At 41.8% G+C, this 21,168-nt stretch overlaps 1 protein-coding gene across 7 annotated transcripts in view; it reads right to left on the bottom strand.

Annotated features, from left to right (window-relative positions):
• Nucleotides 1-21,168, bottom strand: part of WWP1 (WW domain containing E3 ubiquitin protein ligase 1) — a 252,071-nt gene that overhangs the window by 109,535 nt on the left and 121,368 nt on the right. For all 7 annotated transcript variants that reach the window (XM_033933270.1, XM_033933272.1, XM_033933269.1 and 4 more), the window contains 2 exons: nucleotides 18,956-19,286; nucleotides 11,085-11,180 (listed from right to left, as the gene is read on the bottom strand). In XM_033933270.1, coding sequence (XP_033789161.1) covers nucleotides 11,085-11,180; nucleotides 18,956-19,286 — 427 coding nt within the window. The remainder of the gene's footprint in view (nucleotides 1-11,084; nucleotides 11,181-18,955; nucleotides 19,287-21,168) is intronic.

The raw sequence follows: 21,168 nt of genomic DNA on the forward strand, positions 1-21,168 counted from the left end.
CTGGGCACGATGGACCTCGGGTCTGACCCAGCAGAGGCATTTCTTATGTTCTTATGTTCTTAAGTGGTGCAGTGAGGGGCCAGCACTTTACATCTTATCACCTCATTCTTTCTTTTTTCTCCTCATGCACAGCACGGTTCTTTATTCTAAGCAGCTCTGGCACTAACAGTACTACAGGTGCCTTATGCTATTTTCACTACTACTTGCAGTCAGGATTGGCATTTTATCATGGTTTTGGTTTTTTATTTAGGTTTTCACCAGTATTTTCATTTATTTATTAAAGCAGCCTTTTTTAACAGCCCGATGCCCCTCCCCTATTAGTGTGCATTCAATCCACTGCGACACTTTTTTGGCGCCTCTTTCAACAGATCAAATATCATAGCCCCACTGTCACGTGTTCACATTTATTCTGCGTATGAGTTTATCTCATCAGTGCAGAGACTTTTTCGGTAAGTCCATTTTACTCTCCCCGAGTGCTCCGGTTTTATTCTTTGGTTTTAATAGAAGCTCATTTGAACAATAATTTAGATCTTTCCCAGGTTTCACTTTTCATCTACCCAGTTGGCTTGTCTTTGAGCTACTATCGGCTTATGTTTTCAAGATACACTCTGTATTATCAGCTGTTCATTTCCCATACGTTTACTTTTGTCCTGTTTAGGTCTATATAGTCTAGGCATACTGTTTGTAACCAGCCATTATTTTAAGTATGTATATGCCCTATTTTAGGGGGGGGGGGTTAAGTTCTTTTAGCATGTTATTTCATTAATTCTGAGTTCGGTGTTACAATATGTTGTTCTTGGTTTTTAGTTTACACATTATTTATTCTTTTCTATGACATGTTCGAATCACAATTTTACTCAAAAGTATAAATAGGTATCCATATTTCCATTCAAGTTTCATCACGGTGCTCTGGTTTTGGCTCCAGTATTTGTCACTTCCGTCCACCAGGTCCGGCTATCTATTATCATCTCATATTTTAAAGACTCACTCGTTATAATTAGCGGTGATCCACACATCTCTTCATAATGGACATGTCCGATTTTAGCATTTGGATCTTAGTACTATGGGTTTGGTCTTTTCTGGTTTCCTTTCTATAGTCTGCTTTTTGTCTGGAGTCTTTTGAGTTTAGAACTACATTTTATGACATATTTTTGTGGTTATAATTGTATGATGTCTAAATCGGTCAAGTTATTCATTCTTTTTATTATTTTTTGTCCCCTCATACAGTGGCAGACCGCTAGGGGGGTACACCGCCGGCTGGATCCAGAACCTTCCGAGCTGCTCTAAATGGCACCTTCACCTCAGCATGGCTGCCGTACTTATTCTGAAGCAGAGTCAGCAGCCGCACTGAAGTGCAGGAAGGTCCTGAGATGACTGTATTTGCCGCCTCTGCCTCCGGAAGACATAAGTGACTTCGGAAGGGGTGGACCGGCAACTGCAGTCATTGCGGAACCTTGCCGTAATTCCCTGCATCTGCCGGCCCACCCCTCCAACGTCACTTACATCTTCCAGAGGCGGAAGCAACAGAAGCAGTCATCATGAGACCTTGCTGGTTTGGAGGGAGAGGAGCATAGAAGGGTGGTGGAGGGAGAAAAAGGGGGTCAGGGTGGTATGGAAGGGTGGTGGAGGAAGAGAAAGGGGGCAGATGCTGATGGAATTGGTGTGCAGGGAAAGGAGAGAGACACATAAGGGGGAAGGATACTTGATGGAATTGGGTTTGAGGGAAAGAAAGGGGGCAGATGCTGATGGAAGTGGGGGGAAGAGAGAGGAGAGATTAAAATGCCAGACCATGGGGGTCTGGGAGAGGGAAGGGAAGAAGAGGAGAGAGATGCCAGACCATTGGAGGAGGGAAGGGAAGAAGATGGATGCCAGAATAATAGGGGTGAAGGGAGAGATGGAAGGGGAATACAAGGAGAGAAGATGCCATATAGAAGGGGCAGAGAGAGGGTAGACAGTGGATGAAAGGAAGAGAGTGACAAGACTATGAGGAAAGCAGAAACCAGAGAAGACAATGTAGAAAATAATTATATTTATTTATTTTTTTGCTTTAGGGGAGATGCATCGCTGTTTCTGTGGTGTTGCATTTTATGCAGAGTCCAGCTTCTTGGCGGTTCAATTTAACCTTTGTCTACGTTTTCTATTTTATCCCCCCTTTTACAAAACTATAAAGCGTTTTTTTTAGCGCTGGCCATGGTGGTAATTGCTCAGAATTCTATGAGAGTCTGAACTGTTACCACCATGGCTAAAAACCACATTAGTTTTGTAAAAGGGAGAGGGGTTAGTTTGTGATTACATATTCCATACTAGGCGAAGGTGTTTTCTGTGTTCTGTGTGTTCGAAAGACATAGTTTTCAGTTAGGATTGACTGTGTAGGATTGATCTGTACTAGTCTGGCTTGTTTAGTTTTACAATGGGTGTATTGATGTACTGCTCACTGCAGTATGTAAGATGCTGCCTTTTCCTAGGTACACTCTTGTGTGATGTCTGGATTGTTACTAAAAATCATGTTTTTCATACAGATGGGGGGAGTGTCAAAAAATGATGGGCCTCGAGTGTCACATATGCTAGGTACACCACTGCCTTCATAGTTTATATCTAATCCACAAGCCTGCTTTTAGGACCTACAGGGTATGTATCCCTCTGATTCATGACAATTTCACTTCTCATGTTATCTTATCCATTCTTTTTATTATACAACTACCCAGATAAGCACTATTCTTTGACATGATTGGACCTTGAAAACTAACGGCAACAGTGTTCTCCCCAGAAATTTTTTCCAGCCATGAAAAACATTTGCTGTATTTAGTGTGCTACAAAAAACATTTGCTCTGTTTAGTGTGCCGGAGTTAAAAAAGTTTGAGAGACGCTGATCTATACCATTTGAAAGAGGGCAAATATCTAATTATTCACTTCTAGAATTGGATACTTCTTAAATTTAATAAAAAATTATGGAACAAGTGTCAAACCTTAAGAAAGGCAGTCATATTGAGCATTGGAAAATAACTACCGTATTTTCGCGGATATAACGCGCACCCGTGTAAAACGCGCACACGGGTATAGCGCGCAGAAATCACAATGACATGTACAAAAACTTTTGTATACCGCGCTCACGGGTATACCGCGCATGATGCCCGACGCTCCTTTCGCCCGCCCTGACTTTCCGTGCGCTGTCCCGACTCTCCGTTCACCCCCCCCGACTTCCGTGCACTGCCCTGACTTTCCGTGCGCTGTCCCGACTCTCCGTTCACCCCCCCTGACTTCCGTGCACTGCCCTGACTTTCCGTGCGCTGTCCCGACTCTCCGTTCACCCCCCCTGACTTTCCGTGCACTGTCCCCCCTTGAAGTCCTGTCCCCCCTTGAAGGTCTGTCCCCATCCTGAAAGCCTGATGCCCCCCCCCGACGTCCGATACATCCCCCCCGGCAGGACCACTCGCACCCTCACCCCGAAGGACCGCCGACTCCCCAACAATATCGGGCCAGGAGGGAGCCCAAACCCTCCTGGCCACGGCGACCCCCTAACCCCACCCCGCACTACATTACGGGCAGGAGGGATCCCAGGATGGATGATGATAGCAGCTCAGCAGGAATGGAAAGAAAGCACAAGAACAGTACCATTTTCTGTCCTTTATTCAGAGAGAGAAGGTGAGAGAAAGATGCTGACTTAAGAGAATTATTTTGTTGAGGTTAAAAATTTGTAAAATTTAGAGAGAAGGTGAAGAAGCATAAGCAAGTAATTTCTATTACTGTCTCAGTATAAGAAAAAAGTCAGCCTGCAGAGTCAAATTAGAGAAAAAAGGAGCCCAAAAAGTTCAGAGGCAGGGAGATACTCATCTATTGTGATACCGTATATACACAGCACTGTACAGAAACACATAACAGAGACAGTCCCTGCTCTGTAGAGTTTATAACCTAGTCTTTTCCAAATCACAATGCTGGTAGAAGTAGAGGAAGAAAGATTGATGGTCCCCAGAGACCTAGGGCTCACAACAGCACTAGTGGAGAGGAACTCATAAGGCGGTTTTTGATCCCCTGTAGTCTACCAGCCAAACTAGATATTTCTTTAAGAGAAGAATACCAACAGTTGTAGTTTCTAGTGAAAATGTAAAACAGCAGTTGTGCACTGGTGTCTCTTTAGAGGCAGGGCAAGGTAGAAGTTAAGGGATGGAAGGAGGCCAGCTGTAGGTAAAGCCATTTTCAAAAAAGCACAGTAAGAAGTACACCCTGTTCACTGCTGGAGAGTTTATGAAAGGTGTTTTGGCAGAATCATCACATATTTGAAGTTTGTTTGTGAGGAGGGCTAGTAAATCTAGTTAAAAAATGCTAAGTTCTAGCAAGAGGGTAGAAGCTCCAAATGAGTAGAGCAGCTAGACAATGTGAGGATTGCTTCTGGCTTTTCATCTTCGGGTCAACCCTCAGCTCCAGTTCCAGCAGCAGTAGTTACCCTCAATGAAGCAGAGAGAAAGTCCTGTACAACATCCACTATGTGGAGGCATTTTGAAGTGCTCAAGGGGCAGTGTTAAGCAGAATGATACGTACTATCAGAAGGTCATCAGTAGAGACAAGCTAATGAACCATTTTTCAGACAGTGGTATGCTACATACTTTTTGCAGGAACACCCTATAAATCTATGCTTAAAGGAGGGTTCTGATACGATCTCAGCAAGACTATCCTGTGGTTCAAGTAACACAATAAGAAAACTACAGAAAAGAGGAAATTCACTTCCCAAGCTAAGCTCCCAACTTCTTTGTTCAGTAAGAAGGCAGGCAAGCATCTGTGATATCCATGTAAACAAGCTGTCATGGACAAGATGAGGCGGTGGTTGGAATCAGTGTCCCAGGGCAAGCTGCAGTCAGCATTGAAGATCGCAACATGGTGTACTGTGGAAGTAATTGTCCTGGATGAGAGCATGACATTTAATAGGATACTGCATCTCTTTATGTTTTAATTACCAGGTTCCCTTCAGGACAACTTTTATTAGGTGAGTAATCCCCAGCCAGTGCCTGTGCCATTCCAGCTGCAGACACAGCTGGCCATGGCAGAGGCTAGTAGTGTGCATTTCATAAGTTGAAATGAAGTCGGGTTGGGCCCATGTGCCTCAGGCCGCGCCCCCAGGTGGGACCTAAGGCTCCAGGGCCTATTCTGATTGGCCCACGCGCCTTAGGCCCCACCAGTAGGCGGAGCTTTAGGACGGATGGGCCAATCCGGCCTCATTCCTTCGTTGGCTGCCTGCCGGACAGGCGGGTTTGGCTCCCGTCTGTCCGGCCAACTACCAAAGGTACGGGGAAGGGGGGTGGGGGGGTCGTGGGGGTCGGCCAGGGGGGTCGCGGGTCGGCTGGGGGGGCAGTCAGAGGTTCTTGGGGGGGGCGGTCGTTGGGGGGGGGGAGGGGGGTTTGCGTCGAGGGCAGGAGGGCCTGGGATCCCTCCTGCCCGTAATGTAGTGCGGGGTGGGGTTAGGGGGTCGCCGTGGCCAGGAGGGTTTGGGCTCCCTTCTGGCCCGATATTGTCGGGAAGTCGGCGGTCCTTCGGGGTGGGGGTGCGAGTGGTCCTGCCGGGGGGGGGGGATGTATCGGACGTCGGGGAGTCGGCCGGGCAAGAGGGCTTGGGCTCCCTCTTGCTCCGATCGTGGATGCGGGTGTGGGTGGTAGCGCGTGCGAGCGGTCGTTCGGGGTGGGGGTGCGAGCGGTCCTGCTGGGGGGGTGAATCGGGCGTCGGGCGGGGTGGGAACTATGTTTAAAAACTTTTGTATACCGCGCTCAGGCATATAACGCGCGAGGGGTATGCGCGGTAGGTAAAAACGCGTATAACGCGCGCGTTATATCCGCGAAAATACGGTAATAATAATTAACTAATACAAATAGTACACATTTAGGGCTCCTTTTACTAAGCTGCGATAGCGGTTTTACCGCACGCTTAACTCGCGCAGAATTGTCGCACATGCTAGACGCTAATGCCAGCATTGAGTTGGCGTTAGCTCTAGCCGTGTAGCGCGGCAATTCTGCATGCGCTAAAAACGCTATTGCTGCTTAGTAAAAGGAGCCCTTAATTTTCCCCACCACCAAATTTCCCCGTCCCACCCCACCCGGCTACTTTTTCATGCCACCCGGCAGGAAAAAATTTCTGGGGGGAACACTGCTTCTGTATATCTTTCTTCTTTTATTCCGCTAGTTTAATTCTTGGATCTCATTATTGAGGATTAGAGCTGAATTAATCACTATTATTTCCTTTGTTTTCTATGTATTGATTTGTGCTTATATTTGCTTTCTGTACAAGTTTATACTTGATATTGTTAAATATGAAAATGATAAAATTAAAATTAAAAAAAGAACACCAGCTATTCCACTAAGTCTGGTACTGGCTGTGAATGATATGGACTCATAGTACCCCTTTCACTGAGAATCTCTCCTCAGTGCGCATGCTGGTTAGTGGGAAGGAACGAAAAATGCTAGACAACTGTGGCCAGATCAGGCCAGATTGCAGAGCTGTGTTCCAAATATGCAGGATATGTGGTCATAGCCTTAGTGGATGATTATCCAACACCGGGGTATGCAGCACAGTCTGTGTGTACCTTCCCTCATGGTACATTCTACTATACATGCAATCTGCTCCTGCCTCAACCAGGTGCCACCAGTGTGCTCTCAGGGAGAGGTAAGTGTGTAGTTTTTCAACTTATGAAATGCACACTACTAGCCTCTGCCATGGCCAGCTGTGTCTGCAGCTGGAATGGCACAGGCACTGGCTGGGGATTACTCACCTAATAAAAGTTGTCCTGAAGGGAACCTGGTAATTAAAACATAAAGAGATGCAGTATCCTATTAAATGTCATGCTCTCATCCAGGACAATTACTTCCACAGTACACCATGTTGCGATCTTCAATGCTGACTGCAGCTTGCCCTGGGACACTGATTCCAACCACCGCCTCATCTTGTCCATGACAGCTTGTTTACATGGATATCACAGATGCTTGCCTGCCTTCTTACTGAACAAAGAAGTTGGGAGCTTAGCTTGGGAAGTGAATTTCCTCTTTTCTGTAGTTTTCTTATTGTGTTACTTGAACCACAGGATAGTCTTGCTGAGATCGTATCAGAACCCTCCTTTAAGCATAGATTTATAGGGTGTTCCTGCAAAAAGTATGTAGCATACCACTGTCTGAAAAATGGTTCATTAGCTTGTCTCTACTGATGACCTTCTGATAGTACGTATCATTCTGCTTAACACTGCCCCTTGAGCACTTCAAAATGCCTCCACATAGTGGATGTTGTACAGGACTTTCTCTCTGCTTCATTGAGGGTAACTACTGCTGCTGGAACTGGAGCTGAGGGTTGACCCGAAGATGAAAAGCCAGAAGCAATCCTCACATTGTCTAGCTGCTCTACTCATTTGGAGCTTCTACCCTCTTGCTAGAACTTAGCATTTTTTAACTAGATTTACTAGCCCTCCTCACAAACAAACTTCAAATATGTGATGATTCTGCCAAAACACCTTTCATAAACTCTCCAGCAGTGAACAGGGTGTACTTCTTACTGTGCTTTTTTGAAAATGGCTTTACCTACAGCTGGCCTCCTTCCATCCCTTAACTTCTACCTTGCCCTGCCTCTAAAGAGACACCAGTGCACAACTGCTGTTTTACATTTTCACTAGAAACTACAACTGTTGGTATTCTTCTCTTAAAGAAATATCTAGTTTGGCTGGTAGACTACAGGGGATCAAAAACCGCCTTATGAGTTCCTCTCCACTAGTGCTGTTGTGAGCCCTAGATCTCTGGGGACCATCAATCTTTCTTCCTCTACTTCTACCAGCATTGTGATTTGGAAAAGACTAGGTTATAAACTCTACAGAGCAGGGACTGTCTCTGTTATGTGTTTCTGTACAGTGCTGTGTATATACGGTATCACAATAGATGAGTATCTCCCTGCCTCTGAACTTTTTGGGCTCCTTTTTTCTCTAATTTGACTCTGCAGGCTGACTTTTTTCTTATACTGAGACAGTAATAGAAATTACTTGCTTATGCTTCTTCACCTTCTCTCTAAATTTTACAAATTTTTAACCTCAACAAAATAATTCTCTTAAGTCAGCATCTTTCTCTCACCTTCTCTCTCTGAATAAAGGACAGAAAATGGTACTGTTCTTGTGCTTTCTTTCCATTCCTGCTGAGCTGCTATCATCATCCATGAGATTTAGAATATGTGAAGAGATAGGCTTATTTGGCTGCTTGCCAAAAGGTTTCCACATGATTGGTGAAGTAAATCATGGTTCTAATTTATACCTCTCCTAAAACGTTCCACTTTGTCTGGCCCCATAGGCCACGATGCTGCCAAAAATGAATGTGAATGAAGTGAGGATTTGGTTTTGGTGATTATAATTATTGAACATATGGAAAGGGCACATATTTGACATGACTCTGGTTAAAGCCATTTCTTCAAGGTAAACAGATCACTTTTTTTTTTTTTTAATAAAAATTAAAATTAAGCTATTTATTTAGAAATTTATATACTGCATAAAAACTATGCAGTTTACAAAATTACATGCATGCAAATGCAAAACATGTTTAAACAAGACAAGCACAATAAAACATTAACGATATCATTATTAAAATCTTCTTTTAAATTCACCCTACAAGATGGAAAGACAAAATCCCACAAAAACATTTACAGGACGGGAAAGTATTAACAGAAAATAGCATTAGCACATGAAGGCATTGAAAAATAATTTCATTTTCAACATTTTCTTAACGTTCAGTCTCCCAACACAGAATCACAGAATACCAGGCAGCGCATTCCAGAGCTTGGCACCTACTACAGACTACAAACTACATTCAATTTCTCGTATGAATTTTAGAATGCCACCAGGAAGACATACACAAAATAGTAAATAAATTATGAAATAATCAACCAATGCTCTTCTATACCAATTCATTCCTGGCATCCAGAGTGCCTGTAGCTCCAAGGTCCTTGAAGGTCATTTTCTCTAATGTTGAACTCAAGTACAGTATTTCTACTTTTGATCTTAAAGGTCACAGAGACCTCCTGGACTTATTTTTTGCCAAGTGGCTCAACTAGGATAAGTTGTACTATAGAAAATCATTAGTGTCATATCTATGTTATTTGAATGATCTGATTTGTGCTTATCAGATGCTGCATAAGTATTATGTTTCCCTTTTGGTATGTATTATATCTCTCTCATTTGAATTAAGTATATTTTTGAGATTGTTTCGTGGTAGTCCTATTTAATTTACTGCTCTTAACTTTATTTCATTCATTGTATTTATGTATAAGAATAAGAATAGCCTTACTTGGTCAGACTAATGGTTCATCTAGCCCAGTAGCCCGTCTTCACGATGGCCAATCCAGGTCACTAGTACTTGGCAAAAACCCAAATAGTAGCAACATTCTGTGCTACCGATCCAGGGCAAACAGTCTTTTTTACTACTATTATGCTGTTAATAAAATTGTAAACTTTATGTTGAATTATACCTGCTGTACACCACCTTGAGTGAATCTCTTCATAAAGGCTGTTAATAAATCCCAATAAATAATAATAATAGAAATATTGGTGATATATGCCTATGCGTGATGGCCGAGACCACCGCATCAACCACAGGTGATTTCAAGGTATCTCTATCCCCATCAAGAATGGGATAAAGCCGAGCCATGGACCGCTTCAAACGAAAAAGTGCTTCCGGCGCCTTCCATTGCACATGCACTATATCCCGAATATCCTGATGCATAGAAAAAGAACAGAAGGCCAAATGGAACCCCCAAAGTAGAGGGTCCACAACATGCAGGGGCTCCTGTAATCCTTGCAAGTGAAGGGAAGAAACCCACTTGTCAAGACTCACGTCTCTTTTGCACTGGAAATAGGTAATCATGAGAGTACATAGCATAAAAAAAAACAACAACATTCTAAAAAGAACCAGTGTTTCCCCATTTCATATCAAGAAAAGTGCACATCTCTAAATCTATTACTCATAAAGGGTTATGTTTTTTGTTGTTGTTGTTTTTTTACTTATTTTGCTTGCTATATATAATCAGATTTTCCATGTGAACTTATACATTTTAAATCTGGAATAATCACTTGTGGCAATGTTGGAGCAAAGGTTAGATGCCTAGGCTCAGCTTCTGCTCCTCAGCCTAAAGAGATGAGGATTCTTGCCCTGTCATTGTGCAATAATTACACTGAAGGACCAAGGGAAGAAGGCATCAAAGTGAGCTACCATCAAGATGTGTTACTTTGCTGTTAACCCAGGTTATTAGTAACTAAATCTCATTGCATTAAATGGGACCTGTGCTAAAATAGCACAAGTCGGAGTTAAATAACCTGTCTTAATGGTAGTCCACATTGATAGCTTATCTCCTAAATACACTTGAATTGGGTTCTATTGGGACCAATGGTTCAAACCTCTCAGTCTGAGGACAGTCATTGCATTGAAATGAACTTAAAGAAAGGTGCTTAAGGCTCATGGAATTTATTCCTGGAATAACTGAATATAACGCAGACTTTGTTAAGAATTTTTCTGCCAAGCAGAATTTGGTGGCAGCAGAACACCGCAGCTTCAGTTATAGAAAGACAGGAATCATAAGTTGCACTGTCCATACAATCAAAAGAAAACAGCAGCAGAGTGGGCTGAAATAGAGGGTTGCCATCAGCAGAAGCCTGATGAATGAAGCTACAACATCAGCCATGACCCATGATGCAGGTTACAAAAGCAATGGAGCCATGACAAAGAGCTAGGGAGCAGCTAGGGAGACAAAGAAGGCCAGAAAGGTGTGTCTGGGGGGCAGGGCATGTTTGAGAAACACCTTTGGCATGAGACACCCATTTGGAAGATCAAGCATAGATAGCAGAAAACTGGCTGGGGATCGAGATTTCAGGACAAGAAAATAAAAAAGACAAATGAAGTATGTAGAATGTTGCAAAACATTTTAAATATTGTGTGGAAATTTTTTTAAAAAATTTCCCTAGTATTAACAAGTTCCAATTCACTTAGAAGCCTAGAGGAAAAAAAAAAAGCTGGTGAGAAGTAAAGATTTTATATGAGGAACATCAATCGAAACTTTAAATGCAATAATGGAAGGTTTTCTATTACCCTGGAGGCAGTGGCTGTGGTCGCTCCCATGTTGTAGTCCGTGTGTTATGATCAACGTAATAAGTTCTCCCATGAAGATCCTTTCTCTGTTCCCATCTTTAAAGAAAAGACATAGACAGCATTATTTTGAGCAAGGTCACAGCATTAAGTAAAACAGGGGTACTCTATAAACTGGTCAATGAATACATAGGTTTATATAAAGTCATTTTCTGTTGTCATCAAATGGCTCCCTGTCTGAATGCATTTGCTATGAGTCTCAAAATTTTACTAGTATGATTAGAAGGACAAGTAGTCAAATAAAAAGCTGAGGGGAAAGAGAGGGAGGAAAATATTTGCAACAGCATAACAAGTTCAGAGAGTATATTCAGTCAGTGAACCCACTATTTACATAATCACACAGTAGACTTCAGGGCATACCCTGAAGAAAGCCACAGCATGATGGCTGAAATGTCGGTTTCTACCTGACAAAGATGCAGCGAGACCCAGAAACCTGCAATAAGCACAATGCCAGCTGCAGAAACCCTGAGAGAACATCTAACCCATCTCCACTGGGAGAACATCTTTAATCCTACCAGAGACTTTTTCCAGTCTATGGGCTTTCACTACAAAACTCAAATTTCTGACCAACTGACTTTCCCACCAAAATTCAAATTGGTAGACTGCCCTGTTTCCAATCAGGTCAATGAAACCACTATTTACAAAGTCACACTGCAGACTTTAGAGCATACCTTGAAGAAAACCACAGCATGGTGGCTGAAACATCAGTTTCTACCTGACAAAGATGCAGCAAGACCCGGAAACCTGCAACAAACACAGTGCCAGCTGCAGAAATCCTGAGAGAACAGAAATAATCCTTCTTTTCATATTTTTTTTTTTTAATTATCAGTTGCCTTGCTGAGATTTAAACTAGATACCATTCAATGAAGTCAGCACATGAAGATATTTCGTGAGAAAATTAATTATTTTACCCTCAGAGATGCAAAACAATTATTAATTATCCTAACAAGTTAAGTACTGAATGATCCAGAAAGCATTAAAAAAAAAAAAGATGGAAAGAATATATGGAAAATCTATACAAAAAAAGCAATGAGGATAACATAGAAGAAAGTGAACAGGAAACTGACGCTGAAGAAGAACCAGATATTTTAAAAGAAGTCATAGCAACAATTAAAGTTTTATAGAAAAACAAGTCATTTGGTATCAACAGTATTCCAAATGAATTAATCAAAGGCTCAGAAGGTGCTACCATGGCCCTCACTCGACTGTGTCAACAGATTTGGAAGGAAAAAGCATGGACAACGGATTGGAGAAGAAAGGTGACACCAAGGACTGTAACAACTACAGAACAATTGCAATAATTCCAAACACCAACAAAATATTGCTGAAAATAATACAAAGAAAGCTACAATCATACGTTGAGCAAAAACTACCTTAAGTTCAGGTTGGTTTTAGAAAAGGTCGAGGAACAAGAGACATTATTGCCAATGTTACATAAGTGAAATGGTATGGTGGCCGTGTTAGTCCATTTTCCAAGGCAATATAAAAAAAATAAAACAAAAATCAAAGGAAATAAGGTGATACCTTTTCATTAGATTAACTCAATGCATTTTATGATGAGATTTTGAAGGTAACCCTTCTTTTCCAGATCAGAAATAAGCAAATATTGACAAATATCAGTATATATAAGAAAACATGAAAGCATTTCAGGGATAGGTAGAGGGAGGGGCAGGTGGGCAGGAGCCAGAAAGGTGGCAGAGCAGTTTTAAATGTTTTTGTAGTGGGAAAGAAAGTCTAGACCTCTGTTAATCCTGTCTGGTAGGTGTCATAATATTTTATCACTTTGATTTCAAAGGTTTTATGTTCTTGGATTGTCTTAAGTTCCCTTTCAGTATTCTTACCATAAAATAATAATTGGTGCAGTGGTCAGTTTTTCCACACTGCTATCCAATAGAGGTGACGTTCTGGTTAGTATTGCAATTTTTAATATGATATCTATGACGGTTGATTCTGGTCTTTAGCATTTGGTTTGTTTCGCCAATGTAACATGCCTCTTTGCAATGAATGATATATACCTATACTTTTGCTTCATCGACTACAGCAAAACTTTTACTGTGTGGATCACAATATACTACGGAGAACTCTAGCACAAATGGGTATCCAAACACATAACTCAGCTGATAAAGAGCCTCTATGAAAATCAAGAAGCTGTAGCGAAAACAGAATATGGCAATACTGATTGGTTTCCAATAAATCATGGCGACAGGCGAGGATGCATCTTGTCACCTTACCTGTTCACCCTTTATGGAAAAGCAAATTTGGAAAGAGTGTTGGTTTCAAAGTTGCCGGCCGAAATATTAACAACCTGCGCTATGCAGATGATACAACACTCATCACTAACAGCAAAAACGACATGCTGTATATACTGAGAAAAGTCAAAGCCGAAAGTCATAACATGGGATTACAACTGAACATAAACAAGAAGATCATGAACATGGAAAATGATGAAGATTTTGAGCTTGAAGGCAATAGAAGTTGTAAAGGATTTCAGTCTCCTGGCTCTTTCTTACCCAAAGAAGCAACTAGCAGGGAAAAAAATGTGTATAAGTGGTTACACCGAAGTTGTCGGGCGCAATTACCCAAATGCAATAAAAGTGTCAGTCTGCTAAAACTAGACGGTGAATACCGGACAAATTTGACTACCAAGAAAAAGAACTTACCTCAAACAGGAAAGTGACGCTCTAACCGCTATTGGTTAGACAAGCCTCTATGTGATCACATCCGTGATTTAAAGATCAAAGGGTAAATGTGTGATGACATAGCGAAAGAGACGCTTTAGGGAATATGTCTCATTGAACTGTATTAATGTCTGATCATATTGGGACATGAGCCATTTGAAAAACTGTGGTGTTGACAACAATGAACTAAAAAGTTTGTGTTGCTTTGCATGAAAAACAATGTGGCAGTAACAGACATAGCTAGCAAAAAAAACTAAGAGTAAAGGTGCACATTGTGATATGTCCTACTTTATGTTTACATAGAAATCAAAGAATTGGAACTAACATTTTGAAAGGTGGTATAGCCTGCTTTGTACTCATGTGGCGTAAAACGAGTAAGTCCCATGCACATTTTGACATATAAATTAAAGCGGCACTATGACAGGTGAATAAAGACATGTACTGTGCAAGCCTGACTAACCAACAGGATTTTCATGCCATCTCAGTAAGATAGCTCATTAGGACTGTTCATCACTGTTAAGATCGCATTTCAACATCCACACTTATCACGTTAAAAATAGTTTCTCTCATCAGAACTCACTAAAGTATGGTTTAAATAGTGTTTTATAAATCACAGCACCATGGGTCCTTTAATTAGCATTGTCTCACCGTTCCAGTCCACCTTTATACCGAAGTTCAGCTTTTCGCGCCATCACACATTTGTGGTGAACCACTCAATATAAACTAAGCTGGGTTGTATTTTGACCAAATATCTTCTCTTTTTTTCACATTCACTCATGTATATTTTCACAATTTCGTAACAGGCTAGCTAATTGGTGTCAGATTGCACAATTCCTTTATAGGGCCAAATGGCAGACGTTTCAAGTACAATGTGAGGTAAGAAACTGCTCCCATTAATTACAATGCTTTTGCATCGTTCCTACTCATGAGGTTTCATTATTATTCTTTAGCATTTATCTGCCCCTTTTTTGACTCTTTCCTGTGTGAGTAACCTCACACTTCATCAACCATCTTGTGTTTGCCTCTATTCCATCTAGTCTTTATTGTCCAGTGTCAGTTTGACATAGTCAAGTTACATCAGGTAGGATATAATCACTATTCTCATTCTCACTGATGAGGTTAATCCTCAGCTTACACATGGTGCATGCTAGATCTTAGTCGGCAGCACACTTTACGTATATATTATTTCATTCATTACCCTGTGGGAGATAATTGGTTTTGTCTTTTCACAATCACATACACAGTTACATCAATCTCTTTTCGGGTACACCACATCACATATAATGATTTAATCCAATTTCACCTCCGACTGTCATACATTTGCTCAACATTCACATTGGATCGTCACATTATTCACTGAGACTCTATGTCCATTTTCTACAAACTAATGTGAGTCACAACTCAAAAATTCCTCTCATTATTTATTTAAGGACCCCTGAAGAAGGCTAAGAAGGCCAAAACACAGACTGTGTTGGGACCGATACAAGGTTTCATTTGCACATCTTAAATGGTTATTTATATGGATTATCAGACACATGGATGTTTTGACATTATTGTCTGGATTTTTATGTCAATAAATTGCTATCAATCTAATGACTCCTGAGACATCCAGGAACTTTGTTTCACTTATTTGGTCTGTGGATCTACCAGCAATTTTGGATCATAGGTCCTCTTTTTCTGTTCTGATCAAAGAAAAACCAAGAAACTCTAGGTCTAAAATGAACATAAATGAGTACAGTATTTGGTGATCCATTATAGTTCCAGTATTTATAGTCCAATATGTGGTAGCAAGTTTTTATACCTTCTCATGTCCCATTTTTAAATGTAATATAGTATCACCCACTCAAACATACATAAAAACAAAACACTAAGAACATAAGAACATAAGCAGTGCCTCTGCCGGTCAGACCATAGGTCCATCCTGCCCAGCAGTCCGCTCCCGCGGCGGCCCAAACAGGTCACGACCTGTCTGAATCACTAGAAGGGGCTCCCTTGCCACCTTGGTATCTCGTTTAAGTCCTGCCTTCCTATCGAAGTCCTAGCCCTCCAGTCTTGCGCATGCACGACCTGGTTGGTTTATACTCATTACCTGGTTAACATTCTATACTTGTGTTACATCCCAGCTCCTCCGATTACCAATTATATCTCAACATCCATGCCATCACATATCTCCCTATGCATTCCTTCTATGGAGACAGACCCAATGTCAACCTCCATAGTGAGTGTTTGTATGAAAGAGCTAATAGTCTCATTTGCCTTAGGCAGATAACATGTTCTAAGCTACATATATCTTTGTCTCTCTGATGATTTATTCTTACCCTTTCTCTGCAAAGCTTGTAGGATGCTACTTTCTCCATTTTCAGTTAACAGAGCTTAAAAGGAAGGTTATCTTCCATCTTCCAGAACTTTAAAATAACTTTCTTAATCAAGACAACCTATACTAAAAAACTTTCTTGCAGGTGCGAAAATATGTTGATCTAAAAGGGACAGCTGATCTCCAAAAATGAACATGCTATAAACCCGAAATCTCTTTCTGAATAGATTTTCTAAGGATAACGAAACCCGAGTCTAAAAATTTATCTTAGGACATTCAAGGACGGAATGAACAAGAGATTCAGTGTGAATTTTACATTTAACCCACTTAGCGTCTTCCCATAATTTTATAAAAGCCCCCTGTTCCCTTGTAATAAAGACTCTATACAAAAGCTTCAACTGGGCTTCTTGTAGGTTCACTGATTTCAGCAATTCAAATGTGGAAGAGTGGAAGAGAATATGTCAAGAAACTGCCTCATCAAAATCTTGTGCTGTGTCCCTCCTCCAGGCTTCTACCAGCTTGGATATGTCTTCTGTATCTAATGTCTCTTTTAGCATTTTGTACCAAATGGACAATCAGTTAAACACAGATGGCACTTCAGCAATCTAAGGTTGTACATTTTCAGAAAGACCCATAGTTACATTGTAGGCTATCACAACAATGCCTGGTCTGAAAATACATCCATATGTGAATGAGAGGAATGTTCCAACACTATTAAATTGTGCTTAAGGGAAACCCCCTCCCCCTTGCTCATCCATTTGAAAAATAATGTGAACCCTTTCCTAGCCCAAACTAGAAGTTTCCCACCAAGTGTAAGAAAGGGAAGACCTTATGGGATTTTCCCTATCTTCTTCACCACCTCCATACTATTGGAAATGGCTTGAAAAATTGGAGTTTACATTTAATTTCCTCAGTTCTCATGGGGTCCTGATGGATGAAATTTATGAAAGTACAGTAAACTCTCAGTTATCCGGCACCCATGGAGATTGGTGGATGCTGGATAACTGTAGTTTCTGGTTGCTTGAAAGTTACTTTAAAAATAGATTTGCCTCTCTTTCCACCTCACTCTATCCACCTCCCCCTCCCCCCCACTCCCACTTGTAAGTTCAGCATCAGTTTCTCCCTTCGATCTGGGTCACTTTCTCTCCCCCTTCTCTCCCTACCTTCATCCCCAACTTATGGGTCCAGCATCTATCCATCTCCCCTCCCCTGCACCCTGATGGATCCCCCCACGGGACATCCCCTGCCGAGGCTGGCCGCAAGCAACCTGTTTTCAGCACTACCTGTGATGACCGGCTGCCACACCTGCTTCGTGTAAGAGAGGGAATTGGGGTTCACAGCTCAGGATCACTGCTAGTGCTTCAGGGTTGGAGGGAGGGAGGGGAGGGTTTGCAGCTTAGGACCACTGCCGCTGCTTCAGTGCTGGAAGGAGGGAGGTGGATTAGCAGTTCAAGACCACTGCTTTGGGGCTGAAGGGAGGTTGGTGGCTCAGGAGGGGGGCCTATGGCCTTGATTAGCTCAAACACCTCCTGGGTGGGGTCTTAAGCATCTGAGCCAATAAGGGCCTTAGGCCCCCCTGCCCGATGCATCCTGGGAAACACCAGGAAGGGGAAGGCTTGCCATTCTGGAGAGGTGGGCCTGTAGGCAGGAGGAACTGGGCATCCCTCTTGCTGTCTTCTTCAGATAAGAGGTATGAGGTGGGCTGGGGGTACCGGGGGGGCTTAGGCAGGAGGGAGTGGCCATCCCTCCTGCTAATTTTTTTCTAAGCACGGGGAGGGGAGTCTTGGCATGGGGGTGGAGTACCCGGAAGCAGGAGGGAGTGGACATCCTTCCTGCCAATTTTTTTTTTTTCAACGTTCAGAGGTGGGGAAAGGGGGTTTGGGGTAAGGGGGGGTCATCTGGTGGCAGAGGGGGTGGACATTTCTCCTGCTGCAATTTTTTGGGGGGAGGACAGTCATTTGGGGGTGGCTGTTGTCATCATGGCCAACACTTTATTTTTTTTTTTTTTAATGGGGACAGGTATTGTGCATGTGTAACATGCACAACATTTGTGCCATTTAAAAAAATGAAAAAAAAGCCCCGAACAGCTAAGTGGCAGGAGGCTGCTTTGGGGCTTCCCTTACTGCTCAGCTGTTCGGGCTTCCCCTGCTGACTCTGCACATATGTGAGAGTTGCTTTCTGAACAATCAATCAGATGGGATTACGCCAGACCTCCGCAAACCTCAGTTGCATGGGAAGCCATTTGAACATCGATTGCTGTTTTGAAATCAGCCAAAAAAATCAGACTAGAGCAACCTGCATGGTCTTATCAACTATTTTTAGTGCATCCAGCTCTGAGTGAGTTTTGTAAAAGTGTTTTCCAAATGTTTTTTTTCACAACTACAGTGTAGATAGTCTGTTTTTTTAGATTTATCAAAGTCAAGTCCTTCTTTAATGCTTTTAGAACTATTTTTTAGACAGCATAATATGAAAATTGTACAAAGGTGAAAAGACATTCCACAAGGCATTGCAAGTCACAAAGGAATTTCAGTTAACTGATTTTAAAGGGAACAGTAAAATTAATGGCTCATACTCAGATCAATTTATTTTTAAACAAAAGTAAGCTATGCAGAACATAAATAGAATTGTTTGTCCAATATTCCCTCAGTTTATTCCTTTAGTAAACAACTAGGTCTAACAGTTTTCAAACCTGACTAGTATTTATATAATTCTGAATCTTTCAAAAGCCTTTCTCCCTGCATACATGTGCACTAATACTTCTCTAAAGAGTTATATGTAATCTACAAAAGATATACATTTTTCTTACAGATAAGTCTACATACCCAGTTGGCAAGGATTCTGAACTGGCGCTGCCAGGTTGCAGTCTGACAGGCTCCTCAGATACACTGGAAGAGGATTGCCTTGGTTTTGCTGCTTCTATGGATGTGCTGTCTCCCGCAGCAGACGATTCACAGGCTGTTAGATCTTCAGTTGCAACACTTGTACTACTGTTAGTAGCAAATGTATCGTTTTCAGAGGAAACGGTTGCTTCTACAGCTGAAGTAACTGAAGTAGTGCAAGAGGCAGATATGGAGGATTCTACAGGGTACATTAAATTTGTAGTGGCAGCTGTACTATCAGTTTCTGCAGTAGATAACAATGGCTCACCATTAACTGAAAAGAAAACAAAATGTTTAAGCACGAGTACTCAAACAAGTTATCTAATTTACTAACAAGTCTGAAGGTCTGAATATTGTTCTTGCCTATAAGTACTTCAATATCTGACAAGAGACAACTGTAGCTTCAAATAGCCTCTAGGAAAAGATGTATATTCTGCAATGCAATTCCCTTACTTTACTAAAATGACAGTTCAATGTAAAAAAGTGTTCCAAGCATAATGCATGTCATGAAAATTAGCACTAAAGTATTACTGAACACAAACTGGTGCAAGAAATGAGGCAAACCTTCAATTCTTGTATCCTCCTCCCTTTTAGCGTCTCCCTTCCAACCTTAACCTGCCCATACCCTTAACTCCATCACTGCTGCAACATATGCCCAGGAGTTACATCAGGTCCAATGCCAATATAAGTGGGGGGGGGGGGAGAAACACTCAATTCCCAGCAGAGTCCCACCCCCTATGATGCAGACTTCCTATTTGTATGAGGGTAGAACACAGCTGTACATTCAGAGAGAAGCTCAACACGTTTCTGTTTTCTTTTAAGGTCATTTCTGCTGCCACAGAAGGGCAGGTAGGGTTAGAAGGAAGATCAAAAGCCAGCACTACAAAAGCTTTTTAGAGATTGCTTTTTGCTGCCCTTTGCCCCCCTCCCCCCACCAAGTTTGCCTAATAATAGCTTCAGCCTTGACTTCCACCCCTGATATAATTTAAAACGAACCTTCCATAAACCAAGTACATAGTCTGTACCTTCCCAACTATGATATAGATAATAGTGTGAAATCCATAAGGATAGAAATTCCACAAGGAATATAAAGTTAAGGTTTATACTTCCGTCCCCTGGGACAAAATGAGCAGACAGATGAAGAAATGTTTTCAGAGATTAGGAAAGCTGAAGATTTGGGTGATTTCAATTACCTCAAATCTTTTTGTTGAACAAGTTCACAAAATCGCATCTCAGAAAGATCTTACTTATAAAAAAAAACAGGAATCTGTTCACCAACTAAAAAACAGCACTAATTCGCCCTACACATTCTTCACAAAAATCCATTCAAAACAAAACCCAAAACCCACAACAAGGAAAAATTGAGAGAAAAAAAGGCTTCAGATAGGCTTCATGGGCCCAAAAACTCCCAACACTTGTGTTAAAAGGGTTTGTTTCATACGTTATAATCATATCAAGAATCAAAATTATTTGGCAAACACAGCTCCCTGTAGCAAAGTCTTCCTTCAGAAATTACACAGCAATAAATATCAAAATGTCACTTAGCTCTTGTTGATCTCTATTGTTGATCTCGATGAACATGCTCTGTTCATAATCCAATGGTTCTGTCCCGCGGCATTTCTTTCATTAGCGTGTTCTTCTGACAAAAACTCTAGATGAGAAGATCCAACAGTGTTATCCCTGATTCGCTGACTTGGCTTCTTCAGGGATCTTCCACAAAAAAAACCCCAGCAAAAGCCAGCAAAACCACAAACTCCAAAACTTCCCCGAGTGACAGTGATTCACTGATCCCTTGTGGAGAAATACTCCCTGCAGCTTCTGGTTCCACCTCCAAACTGAGGTTGAACCTATCATGGCTCAAATACAGATGTCAATCCCAAGGAACAGTTTCAAATGTCACACTTACAAACCGTGCTGGGCTTCTTAAAAAAAAACGCAGCCCATTCAATGTGGGCATTTAAACCCTTTGGCAAAACCGACTTCATCTCAAAAATCCAGCGTTGTTCATGCTGTAAAAGTTTCCTCCTCCAGTCACCATGCCTCGAGGACTGCAACACCTGATCCAGCACCACACACCTCAAAGAATTAAATTCATGGTGAGCCTGCACAAAGTGGGGCACCAGAGGCTCCTCCATCCTTGTATTCAGGCAGGAACA

Source organism: Geotrypetes seraphini, chromosome 2, assembly GCF_902459505.1.
Source record: "Geotrypetes seraphini chromosome 2, aGeoSer1.1, whole genome shotgun sequence".
NCBI lineage: Eukaryota > Metazoa > Chordata > Amphibia > Gymnophiona > Dermophiidae > Geotrypetes > Geotrypetes seraphini.